General features: G+C 45.5%; 1 protein-coding gene across 2 annotated transcripts; it reads right to left on the minus strand.

Moving 5' to 3' along the window:
• Positions 1-542: 542 nt before the first annotated feature.
• Positions 543-12,515, minus strand: LOC138814937 (RNA-binding protein FUS). Of its 2 annotated transcripts, none has more exons than XM_070004072.1 (15): positions 12,417-12,515; positions 10,179-10,203; positions 9,928-10,082; positions 8,513-8,654; positions 8,191-8,378; positions 7,718-7,925; positions 6,045-6,079; positions 4,527-4,559; positions 3,725-3,828; positions 3,137-3,266; positions 2,068-2,169; positions 1,828-1,951; positions 1,271-1,371; positions 1,000-1,147; positions 543-744 (listed from the first exon to the last, which is right to left on the minus strand). In XM_070004072.1, exons 1-15 carry the CDS (start codon positions 12,427-12,429, stop codon positions 705-707), a joined length of 1,548 nt encoding a protein of 515 aa, XP_069860173.1. In that variant the 5' UTR covers positions 12,430-12,515; the 3' UTR covers positions 543-704. The 2 variants fall into 2 exon arrangements, with proteins under 2 accessions (XP_069860173.1, XP_069860172.1); XM_070004071.1 differs by having other exon boundaries at positions 8,513-8,657.
• Between the last annotated feature and the right edge of the window lie 287 nt (positions 12,516-12,802).

Raw genomic sequence — 12,802 nt, forward strand, 5'->3', positions numbered from 1 at the left:
TTTAGTTTTATCTATTTAAATTCATGTTTATCCAGTAGTTAGCAGATTTAAGTTCCCTAAACTCCAGATTCAGGTTAAGAAAGAGTTGGCCTTTGGAGATCAGCAAAGGCTAAGGTTGGGGGAGACTATTCAAACATTTCACGCTCATCTTAAAAGGAGGGCTTCCCATCCCTTCATCATTACATCATTAAGACTAGAGCCTAAAGTCCCCAAATAAGAATGTTATCAGGCCCTCTGGAAACAGGCACAATGGGAAAAATGATCCAGTTGTAGACACCAGGTTGTCTATGCAAGCGCTAAACCCTAGTACACTAGGTGCAGAAAGTCCCCTTCTTTATAAATACAGGAACTACTCCACTCTCCTTTTCCCATCACTTGCTCAAGGATCATTTGTACTTTTCTCCCCAGGAGCAAGATCATTTGACACTCATTTTTGTTCCACGGGATCAGGTATCTCAGAAGACAACTCCTCACCATTCCTTTCCTGGACATCAATCTTCCAGGCAAGTGGAGGGGAGGGGTGAGGGTGGGGAGGGAAGAAATTTTAACTAAAACCATAGTTTTTAATGGGAACCAGAGGTATGGTTACAATTACAGTCCGACACAAAAAAATCCATGGGTGCTGACGAGTTGGAAGGTTACAAAAGAACGAAGGTAACACTGGGTACAGGAAGAAAAGCTGTTCCAGAACTTCAGGAGCCAGGCTAATACGGCCTATCCCTGCGATCCTGTCTGTGCTCACCCCTGCAAAGAGAGAACATGTCAGGCTCAAGTTACAAGTCCACCTCTCCACCCAAAACACCCTAGGTAGTCCCTCCCTACCCAAACAAATCTCTCATCTCTGCATTGGTGATCAATTTGAGAACTGATTTCCCCTAATTCTCTCTCTCTCCCCCAATAAGGTTAGTGTCAATTCTTCCCAAAGAAACTACTCTCTCCAACAACCCCTGCAAGCTCCTGACCTCAATTGCTTTTATTTTGCTTTAGAGCCTTACTCACCTAGAGTCCATCTTGCCAGGGCCAAAGCCGCCTCTGTCCCCACCACCCCGGCCCCCTCGGAAGCCCCCTCGGTCTCCGCCTCGGCCTCGGTAGCCACCCCGATCATAGCCTCCTCTGCCGCCACGGCGATCATCTCCATAGTTACCCCCTAGGAAGAAAAAGAAACATTACCTTCAGTCTCCAACCTTCCACTTACCCTTCCTGCACAGGTTTTTGGTATTAAAAACAAAAAATAGAACAAAATTTAAGGTCAGCTCTGTCACTTTCTTACCCATATGAGAGCCCCCTGGACCCCCTCCTGGGCCATCTGGTTTAGGGGCCTTACACTGGTTGCATTCGTTTCTCCAGGAGAAGTTCATGTTTTCACATGTACTAAGAAAACAGAAGACAAGGTACAGAATTCACAAGACATGCTTCTCAAGAGCAAAAACAGAAACTAAACCTACTTTACTACTATTCCTCACATTAGTCTCCCCTTACCCACCATTTCAGTGCCCTATAACCCAATCAGTTTAAGAATAGAAATCCTAGAAATAATTTACAAGATTTAAACTACAGGTAATTTCTGAGTAATGATGGAAATTATCCATCTGTCAAAGCAGTATACACTGCCCTTCCCAGTGAAGTTGCTCATCAGACCCACTGGCTCAGTACCACAGTACTGGCATCAAGTACTTTCCAGGCTATTATCCCAGGTTGCATGCACCCAGTGGAGATCTTAGAAACAGCACGTCTCACAGAAGTGGGGGAACTACTCCACACTTAAGCACCCTTCACATTCTTTCATTGGAATAACCCGCCATCGTACCAACTTGAAGTTTCACTCACGGATTAGGACACTTCCAGTCTCCAGCTCGTTGCTGTCCTCCACCACCACCACCTCCACTGGGGAATCCTCCCCGGCCACCGCCACCACTGCCTCCGCCTCCATAGCCCCCACGGCCCATGGGTCCTAGTACGAACACAATTAAGGAGTATGGCACCTTCCAACTTTGGCTAATGTGTCTTCCATATCACCTCTTCATACCACAGATAATTAATTAGATATTAAAAGAAGCAGCTCCTTACCTCCTCGCCCTCGGCCTCCACGACCATTGCCACCACCTCGATTGAAGTCTGCTCGGCGAGTAGCAAATGAGACCTTGATAGGATTCCCAGAGAACTCTTTACCTAAAGAAATAGACATATAAGGAATCTTTGGGGCTGGGGACATAATTCAATAGACGAATGCTGGTTAGGTTATGAGGGGCCTAGATCTTAACCCTAACTCTATAAAATAAGACAAGTACACACCAAGACTTAGCTGTATGTAAACCGAAAGACACTGTACATGTTCCAGAAACTTTATAATCTGAGACTAAACTAAAATTACAACAAATAAAAATAAGACTCAAGGGGCTGGGAAAGTGGCTCAGTGGTAGAGCACTTGCCTTGCATGCCTGAGGCCCTGGGTTCGATTCTTCAGCACCACATAAGCAAAAAGAAAAAAGCCGGAAGTGGAGCTGTGGCTCAAGTGGTAGAGCGCTAGCCTTGAGCTGAAGAGCTGAGGGACAGCGCCCAGGCACAGAGTTCAGGCCCCACGACCGGACCAAAAAAAAAAAAAAAAGACTCAAAAGAATCTTCAGGCATCAGTGGGTCATGCCTGAAATCCCACTCAAGAGGCTGAGAAGTATATGATCATGGTTCAAACCCAGCCCAGACAGAAAAGTCAATGTATAAAATCATGAGTAAAAAGTAGGACTAAGCTGGGCACCCAGTGGCCCACGCCTGTAATCCTAGGTACTCAGGAGGTTGAGATCTGAGGATCTCAATACAAAGCCAGCCTAGGCAGCAAAGTCCATGGACTATTATGTTTTTATCTCCAATAAACTACTCAGAAAACTGAAGTGGCTCAAGTGGTAGAGCATTAGCCTTGAGCTGAAGAGAGAGCACCCAGGAGCCCAGAGTTCAAGCCCCAAGACCAACCAAAAAAAAAAGGGGGGGGGGACCAGAATTATGGGTCAAGAGTGAAAGTGGCTGTTAGGAAGCAAGACAAGCGAAGAAGTTCAAGCTAGGTACTACAAGAAAAAAAAAGGCTCAAACATAGCTAGGTTCTTCAGCTCCTTGCTTTCCCACTCTACCATTTTCACATACATACCATCAAACCAGTCAATGGCTGCTTTAGCAGAAGGTGGGTCATCAAAGGAAACTGTTGCCTCTCCCTTCAGCTTGCCTGTTTCCCTGTCTGTGTACAAGTTAATCATGGGCTGTCCGGTTTTCTTATTTGTCTGAAGAAATGAGAGAATAATTTTAGAGGATCCCCGGAGACACTGGCTTAGCACTTGACACAGGTTAAGGTTACTCATTAATATCTAATGCAATGTATACCACCTTATTCAGAATGGCAGTTTCAAGAGATTTAGTATAGATGCTTTGTATCAAGTATTTAATCTGAGGTTGACTGAATCTACCAACACAGAATTTGTGGATAAAAAGAGCCATCTGGTACCACTCCTGACACTCTCCTACCTTGGCCCCCACTCTTCCTGGCCCCCATCTTACAGATTATCTAAATTAAAGCTGTAAGTACTGCAACTCAGACATTTCCTTGTTACACTTTTTCTTTCCTTTAGTAAACAGCAACAGGCTAGTCTTTTATGCTCCACAACTATTAAGACTTGTTTTCACCCTAGCCTCCTATTTTCATTAATGAGTAAAGTGCATACCCCCTCTGTTCCACAAGTACCTTAATAATACCAATCTGCTTGAAGTAGTCGGCCACAGACTCGATTGTGACATTCTCACCCAGGCCCTGCACAAAGATTGTGTTGTTGTCCGAATTATCCTGTTCTGCTTGTTCAACATAGGAGGAAACAGAATTAGAAAAAGGCAAAGTAAGATTTGGGCGGGGAAAGTCCAGGTAAATAAAACAATTGTCTGTAACTTTTGAGAAATACTTGAAGGGATTTCAGGGCCAAGCAACTAGTATCACTTTAAGTGCTGGTTAGACAACTTAAACACACACCATTCTATTTTAGTATTTGATTGCCCACGTTAGGTTTACTTTACAACTATCCTTCAAACATGTTATAACCTCGTACACAATCCAGGGCTCAGAAGTTCACTGCCCAAAATCATATGACCACATACACAGTGCTTACCAACATTCAATTACAAGCCTCCCAAGAAACCTTTTTTACATTAAAACCCATAAATGAATATGAATACAGCCAAAAGTTGTTTGTTTAATGCTCTTCATGTGTAATGCAACCAGCTCTTTCACTCACTGACTTTTGTTCCCCTATTTGGAAATGACATGCATTTTTCAAAAACTGCTTTAAAAGGCAGTTCTGAAGCATCCTTCCAGATCCCCCATCACCTACAGTTTAGAATCTCAGAACCTACTAAATTGCTGGGAGAGGAACCCAAGTATTTGTTCAGTATTTCTAGCATCTACTTGAACACCTTACCCTCTCTACTGCTGCTTTTCTCATTCCTTTTTAAGTTTCATAGAACAGGTAAAAGTCTAGGTATTGCAGTAGACTCACCAGAATCATGTCGAGATCCTTGATCCCGAGGGCCTTAAGTAACATGGGGGGGGAAAAAAAGAACAAAAACAAAAACAAGGAAAAGGAGCCGTTAGTCAACAGGAAAGGACAACAGAAAAAAAACATCAAATTCTAGCTCTTGAAAATATCAGGTACGTGTTCCCAGCCTCACTCCAAACCCTGTCCTGGGCCTGCCAGAATAGAAAATCCTAGGCAGGTCCCGGGGAGACACAGGTCCCCTTTTCCACAAGAGCTTTTTAACTTGAGTCCCTACAGGTTTAAGTCCACACTTCAGAAAATACGGCCTCCCCCCAGCTCCAGCTGGGAAATGTCCTCAGCACAGAAGGGGGAGGGGATGACCCATTAAGTTATTAACAAACCAACTCAGAGCTCGGCCCTGTTCTCTCACCCCAGAGAGACATGGGCTCACCACCAGCAATGTGATGTACATCCATCCACTTGGAACACCAAAGACATTACTTATCCCTTTTAGAACAATGTTTAAATTTCATCTTTAGAAACCATTCTTAAAACCATGTTGTTTCCCCAAAGCCACATGAAAATAAAATTTAAAAACTCATACATAATATCTATCGTATTTTTAAAGCATGTCCCAGGGAACAGACCAGAAATCTTATTTCCATAATGCAGCCTCTATTTGTTTTCCAGAGACCATCTTAGACCAATGTTTTATCTGAATTCATCATATCATATGTAAATATTGTACCAATACACAAGGACACCTAAGTCATGAACCCAAGCCTTTGGCTTTAAATGTTGAAACAAATCAAGAAACCTTTTGTTAGTTAACCAAACCAGAAAAGTTCCAGCTTACTGGGAGACTTCTCAAATTTGACATTTTTCCATGAATTCAGTTTGTGCAGTGTTAAGACCTGGTTATTTCCCATGAGCCACACATGCTCCCAAACCATTGAAGTAGTCCACACCTTCCTTCCCAGAGCTAGTACCTATGTGCCCAGCTGAGTTAAGTACAAATGTAGATAGAATTGCATTGACGCCACTCAGTACTTAATGTAAAAAAAATACACACCAGCTTCACCATCCTCAGGGCAGGGCATATTCCATGTCCTTCTCCCAAGAATTATAAACACCTGGAAGTTGTTACACTCACATACACACACACCAGCCTTGGATACACTGAGCAAAGGGTCCTAAAGCCAAGTTGGCATCATGTGTTCCAGCACACACTCTCCAGTTGCTCATGATGGTGGCCACTAAGTGCCAGATGTGGCACATCCCTGTGCAGAGGCCGATTAGACACCTCAATTAACCCGGGTCCAACCAATTTGGTAGCAGACTGCCAAGTTTATCCCTGCCTGCCGCCTCCAAGTTAGCACACATCTGGTAGCAGGTGGCATTCCTACCCCACCCCCTTCTGGAGGTGATTATGGACACTTCAAAAACCTTTGACAAATTAACACACTAAGACATCTGCAAATGAACAATCAGACAAAGCATTGCTGGGAGTTGGGAATTTTGGAAACTCTGTTCACTTACCACCAAATTTATTGAAGCCACCACGGTCACTTCCGCTGGAGAAGACAAGTTAGAAGAAAGGACATGAAGCTTCCAACGGCTACAAACGGGTGTTTTTTGATTTTAACATGCCCCATACATGGGTAGGTGTTTTGGAAAAAAGATACAAGTGGCTACTAAAATACATCCCTTCCTGACCACCCCTTGTCTGACCTTTGAGCATGTCACACACATGTGTGCAATTTCTCAGACACAGTTAAGGATTTTGCTTTAAAAGGTTTTTCTTTATATAGTGTATATAGATTGATAATAGAAATGTATATCTATTTCCTTTGGAAAAAAAATGACCCATTTTCCTTGGTTGTTCTTCTGGCGTAGCAGGTGTTTTTTCCTCTTGTTGTTAAGTAGTTGACAACCCAGTAGTTGGTTTAAAAACTACCCCCAATTTACCCAGAAAACATTTCACACCAGGCTGGGGGTAGCCCTGAACACATTTTCGTGGTTTTTGCTTTGAAAGCAGCAAGCAGACCCAACCCCATTCCATATAAAAAGTCAAAACCATAGGCAATTTCCCCTTAAAGCAAGACAAACTTAGCTAAGCCCTATCCTAACTACTGAGCTGTTTTGATCATCCCCTATCCCCGGGGTCACCCCTTCTACACTGGGAGAAGAGCGGAGTATTTTGCAATGTCACCTTTCATACCTGTGGCACATAAAATGCAGAGCAAGTTAACAGTCACATAACAGTTGCTTTTCTTTTTAAAGTTTTGCATTAAACACACGCACACAACAGTTTTCTCCTTACTTTTGTATGTCTTTTTCGATACTGCCCCCACCCACCACTAATACTTACCATGGACAAATTTATTTTAAAAACCTACTTTGAAAAAAAAAAAAAGGAATACCACTAACATTCCTCCCCTTTTCAGAGAGACAAGAGGAGGGTCCTTCAAATCATATTTACAACAGATTTGACAAATGTTTTAACATCAAATCTAAGGTTCTACTACTTCAATTTCTATGGGAAGGGAAGAGGCAGTTGGACAAGCTGATGCTTAGTAACTAATCAGGGAAAAGATAGACAGTGGAGCAAATAGGTGGAATACCACTGTCAAGCCTATTTTGCCCCAAACGTCTGCACACATCAGTCACATGACCATATAAACCAAGTCACACACAAAACCAGTCAAATTAGTGGAAATCAAGTTCATGGGTTCAAGTGACTACAGAACATGGGAAGAGTAAGTAGCCAATTCCTGGAAGCTTAAGTGAGATCAACCATTACCACCGCCCTTGGAGGACACATGGGTGTACACAGAACAAAGTTCCCCTTCTAGTTCCCAGGAGTGGAATCATCAGTTTCCCTTGCAGACAAAGAAATTTTACTCCCATGTTTCTTGCCTAGGATATCAATGACTCCAATTCACATGTGCTTATGTATCTGTTCTTTTTCTTTGGAAATAAAAGCATCAATACTCGAGTTATCTACTCCAAGGTGTAGATGGGATTGTAGGCTCTCAAGTTCTCATAAAAATGTAATGGGGATGTAGCAACAATCACTACCCAAAGTCAAAGCCTTTATAGATGCCCAGAGAACAAGGATACTAACCATGCACTAAGGACTGGCTTCAGGGGATTCATGCAACCCTCCACACTCCTCACCCCAAATACTCCCTGGCTCATGAGACACCTACCCCATGCCGCCTCTGCCTCCACGGCCACCTCCACGACCTCTGGGTTCATAGCCACCACTGCTGCGGTTATAACCACCGCCACCGCCCCTGCCTCGGCCCCCACGGTCTTGTTGGCCTCCCCCGTAGCCGCCGCCACCACCACTCTGGTCCTGATTGCCATAGCCACCACCACCACCGCTCATGGAGGACTGATCTTGGCCATAGTTGCCTGTATGGAAAAAAGGCTACTTTAAACAAGGGCTGAGAATATAACTTAGGAGCAGGCTATGTGCTAATATTAACACAGAGAGTCTTGAGTTTCATCCTGAGCCCCACCCACCAAAAGTAGGGGACCATGAAGTAGTAGGGTCAACAGTGCCAGAAAACAAAAGACAACAGGAATAAAGAGAGCTAGGAAATAAGAAAGCAACACTTAGGTTAAGGGCCAAAGTACAAATCCTAAGGAAAATAAACAGCTGCAAACACCTTCTTACCTCCACCACCCCCTCCGCCTCCGCCACTGCTACTGTTATACTGGTTCTGTTGTCCATAGCCCTGAGGGGGATTATAAGAGCTTTGCTGCTGTCCATAGCTCTGTTGCTGTCCTCCATAGCCAGACTGTTGGCCGTAGCCCCCACTCTGGGGCTGCCCATAGCTGCTGCTCTGGGAACTGCCACCATAACTGAAAAGAAAACAAAAAGAGAATCATACGCCTAGCATAACCACCAACTAAATCCCTTTCACCTCACTTAGTCTGTCCCATTCTCTCTATCCAACAGAGATCTATCAATTCACACTTCATCTTTCTAGCCTTACCTTCCAGAGGTGCTGCTGGGAGCTGGCTGCTGGCCATAGCCAGGGTAGGAAGACTGCTGCCCGTAAGACGACTGGGAACTCTGGCTACTGCCATACCCACCAGTGGAGCCGTACCCCTGGGGAGCTGACTGAGTTCCATAACCTGCTACAAAGAACACAGAAAGGGAATCACAAAAGTTCCAAGGAAAGAAAAACAGCAGGCAATGAATTATATACTTCCTGTAAGCAAAAGGGGGGGAGTGGCACAGCAACAGTGAAAGAGAAGGTAAGCAAATGGAATCATTATATTCAATGTATGTGATGTAAAAAATGAACTACGTAACATTAAGGTTAGGTAGGCGTGGGGGGGCAGGGGAACGGGGAATAGGGGAGAAAAAAGGAAGAGGTAACCTTGACCAAGAAATATTGTACTCATCACCTGACTCATGGAATTATAGCCCAGTTAGCTGTACAACTACTTAACAGAAAATAATCAAAAAAGAAAATTATATACTTTCAATGCACTTAAACTCAGCTAAGAAACTGCTAATCCTCCAACTCATAATCACACATTTTTTTTTTTTTGAGTCAGTCATGGGCCTTGAATTCTGGGCCTGGGCACTGTCCCTGCGCTCTTCAGCTCAAGGCTCAGCTCAAGGCGAGTGCTCTACCACTTGAGCCACAGCACCACTTCTGGTTTTCTAGTGATTTATTGGAGATAAGAGTCTCATGGACTTTCCTGCCTAGGCTGGCTTTGAACCCTGATCCTCAGATTTCAGCCTCCTGAGTAGCTAGGATTACAGGTGTGAGCCACCAGCACCAGGCAATCACACATCTTTTTAAACACTACAATTAATGCTCCAAGTTCACTCACACTCTCATGCTCTCCCAAAACCAGGTTAATGTCTAACTTTGCTATAACTTAACTCTCATTTATGTTCTCCCAAAGCCAATCTCTAAGAGCACTAATCACAACCCCAGTTATAAACTACATTTGAACATATGATAGACATACATCATATATGCAACAGCCCACACTGATTATACTTATAGACCTCAAGGCCAATTTTCTATTTTCATCCTTGTATATCATTGATTTATGGCAAATGATTTTAAGTACTTTCAAACAAAACATTTCTATGCCATAATCAGACTAAATTTGGTTCTCCCTTTAGGCATTCCCTGTTTCATGCCAAGAAGTGAAATAGGAAAAGGTTCAACCTGAATAACAAAGTAAAAAATAAAGCTGTTACAAACCATAATACATTTGTATGAAACAACTACACAGTAAGTTAGCAATCAACTAAGTATATATCTTCAAAATTAGGAAAAGGGAAGGGGTAGGTTGGGCGGGATGGGTAAAAATGTTGAAAAGGGATAACATCCATCAAGATGCATCATAATCATAAACTGTGGCTTCAATAAGAGGAACTCACTGTTCTGAGTCTGTCCATAAGAAGAACCATAGCTGCTCTGACCATAGCCTGAAGTGTCTGCTGACTGGCCATAACCACTGTAACTCTGCTGTCCATAGGGCTGATTGCTCTGCTGGGAGTAGCCCTGCCCAGGCTGAGTAGGGTATGCCCCATAGCTAGAGAAAAAGAAAACAGGGCAATCAAATAATCACTTTACAAACCAAAAAGAAAGAACATACACTAAATTTACCTTACCCTCTGCAAACACTTACCTTTGGGTTGCTTGCTGGGTATAATCTGCAAAAGAAAAATACAACTTCATTACCACCAGCTGTTACACTGGGGACAGCTTAAGCACTGAGGCCACTAAGGAAGGGACCCAAAACTTTGTAATTCTTCCATAAGACACTAACTGAGAAACGTAAGCTAGAAATAATCGGGTTTTCATACAATTAATAAAGGGAAAGCACTGGCTCCTGGAGGCCAAATCTTTGGAGTGTTTATTTTGCAGTGCTAATCAAGAGGCCACTGAACTGCCCAAGTATTTACTGACCAAAAAAGAAATAAATTTTTGGTGTACAGTACAATTAGGATCCTCCTGCCTAGGCCTCCCCAGACTTGTGTCACAGAAGGCTCATACATAGTATTCTCATACAGCTAGGGGTTGAAATTCTGAAAATTCTGAAAGTCAAGAAATACTAACTCATGGGATGGGAAGGTGGCTCAGTGGTAGAGCGCTTGCCTTGCATGCCTGAGGCCCTGGGTTCGATTCCTCAGCACCACATAAGCAAGAAGAAAAAAGCCGGAAGTGGCGCTGTGGCTCAAGTGGTAGAACGCTTGCCTTGAGCTGAAGAGCTGAGGGACAGCGCCCAGGCCCAGAGTTCAGGCCCCACAATCGGACCAAAAAAAAATAAAAAAAATAAAAAAGAAATACTAACTCACCCACAACTAGACAATAAGTGGCAGAGGTTTGATCTCAAGCCTGCAGTGTTCAAAATGTGGCAGTCTCTGTTAAAGGGGGGAGGGGGGCGCCTGGGAAAAGACTCAAAAGGGGAAAGGGGGGAGGAAAGACACTGTGCTCAACCTTGAAGACCAAAGTGCAAAGCCTAGACACTAACACAACAAATGACAAAGGTAGTAGAAGTGCTGTTCCTCAGGAAGCAAATTATCACCCGGGACAGAGATCATCCCCAGATCCATGCTGGCAGTTATTCTCTCCTCTACCCAGCCTCTCTTAGGGATGCTGGGAGACACAGCAAACCAGACATAGAGGACATTTTTTTTTTTGGTCAGTCTTGAGGCTTCAACTCAAGACCTGGGCACTGTCCTGAAGCTCTTTTGCTCAAAGCTAGCACTCTACCACTTGAGGAATCGAACCCAGGGCTTCATGCATGCTAGGCAAGCACTCTACCACTAATCCACAGGCCAGAAGATGTATTTTTTGGGGGGGTCCAGTTGTGGGGCCTGAACTCTGGGCCTGGGCGCTGTCCCTCAGCTCTTCAGCTTAAGGCTAGCACCCTACCACCCGAGCCAAGCGCCACTTCTGGTTTTTTTCTTTTTTGCTTATGTGGTGCTGAGGAATCGAACCCAGGGCCTCAGGCATGCAAGGCAAGCGCTCTACCAATGAGCCACCTTCCCAGCCCCAGAAGATGTTATTTTTTTTTAATCGCTGTATTAACAATGTAGCCAGGATGATAGGCTCATCTCCGTGCAGGAAACCACGAAAAAAAAAAAAAAAGAAAATGATCGGGCAAAGGTGTGGCCTGGATAGCATTCCTTTGGGTTGCTACTGCAGAAAAATCGAAACTTAGGCGGGAATCCCTCGGAACCCGGCCGGCCCCGGAGTCCATCCGTTGGTCACTCCTCGTAACCGCCCCCTACCGCTTTAGGCCGGCTGCCCGTCTAGATTACTGCCCCCGCCCCCGGCCGCGTGGCAAACGAGGCGGGAACAGGACAGCCCCGCCCCCTCCCGAGGGATACCAGGGCGCGGCCCTCAACGGCTCCGGCCCCCGCCAAGTCGTCGGCGGAGGGTCTCGCAACAAAACGCTGGGCCGACGCAAGGCGGGGAAGGGGGATCCGCGCCGCGGGGAGGGGGAGGGGCCAGCCAGGCGCGTGCGCGCGCCCCAGTGCCCGGATGCAGCACTGCGACAAAGCAGACCGTCGTGGGGCCCAAGAGGGGGAAGGGAATGGCTATAGAGACGAGGCCTTCCACCTCCCCTCACGCTCCCAACTAGCCAGAAACGTCCCTCTCCAAAGTCGCCACGAGTAAATGGACCGTAGAAAGAAGGCTTCCGGCTCAGCTCGAGGAGCCTGAGGCGCGAAACAAAATGGCGACAGAGACTTCCCCAACCCCCCCCCCACTTCCACCCACCCCAACTTCCCGCCACAGCGAGGCGAAAAGCTGTCCAACAAGCGATCACCACCCCGGGCCCATTGGAAATTATAAGTCTGACGAGGAGGAAATGAGGCCCTGGATCGGCGCGCCACTGCCGCCTCGCGCCCTCACATACCGTTGGAGGCCATGTCCGCGCACGCGCGTACAGGCCGACGAGCAGCGAGATTCCAAGCCTGAGGAGCGCCGACGCCTGGAGGACTGAGCAGCCCCGCCTCCTGCGACGAGGCTTATGTAGGCCTCCCCCGCCTACGCACCGCGGCGGGATGTACCAAGTATGAGAAATGATGGGGGTAGGAGCAGGCCCAGATCCCCATTGCTTCTGGAGAACTCCAGGATCCGAGCAGACGAAAAGAAGAAAAATTAACGAAAGAACTTGAATCATGTATATAATAGATACCATCTTTCCTGGTAAATGGCTCTTTTCATCTCTACCTGAGTGGCCCCTGGGCCAAGTCCACCCCTATAAAGACACAATGGTACGTCCTAGCTTCCCGCTAAGGG

Source organism: Dipodomys merriami, unplaced genomic scaffold (genome assembly GCF_024711535.1).
Source record: "Dipodomys merriami isolate MVZ:Mamm:240054 unplaced genomic scaffold, mDipMer1.0.p SCAF_62, whole genome shotgun sequence".
NCBI classification, from domain to species: Eukaryota; Metazoa; Chordata; class Mammalia; order Rodentia; family Heteromyidae; genus Dipodomys; species Dipodomys merriami.

Coding starts and splice junctions, on each gene's coding strand:
- LOC138814937 (XM_070004071.1), bottom strand. Junction 2,170..3,136: donor AGCCATTGACTGGTTTGATG/GTATGTATGTGA, acceptor CTATTTCTTTAG/GTAAAGAGTTCTCTGGGAAT. Junction 745..999: donor CCTGGCAAGATGGACTCTAG/GTGAGTAAGGCT, acceptor CTCTCTTTGCAG/GGGTGAGCACAGACAGGATC.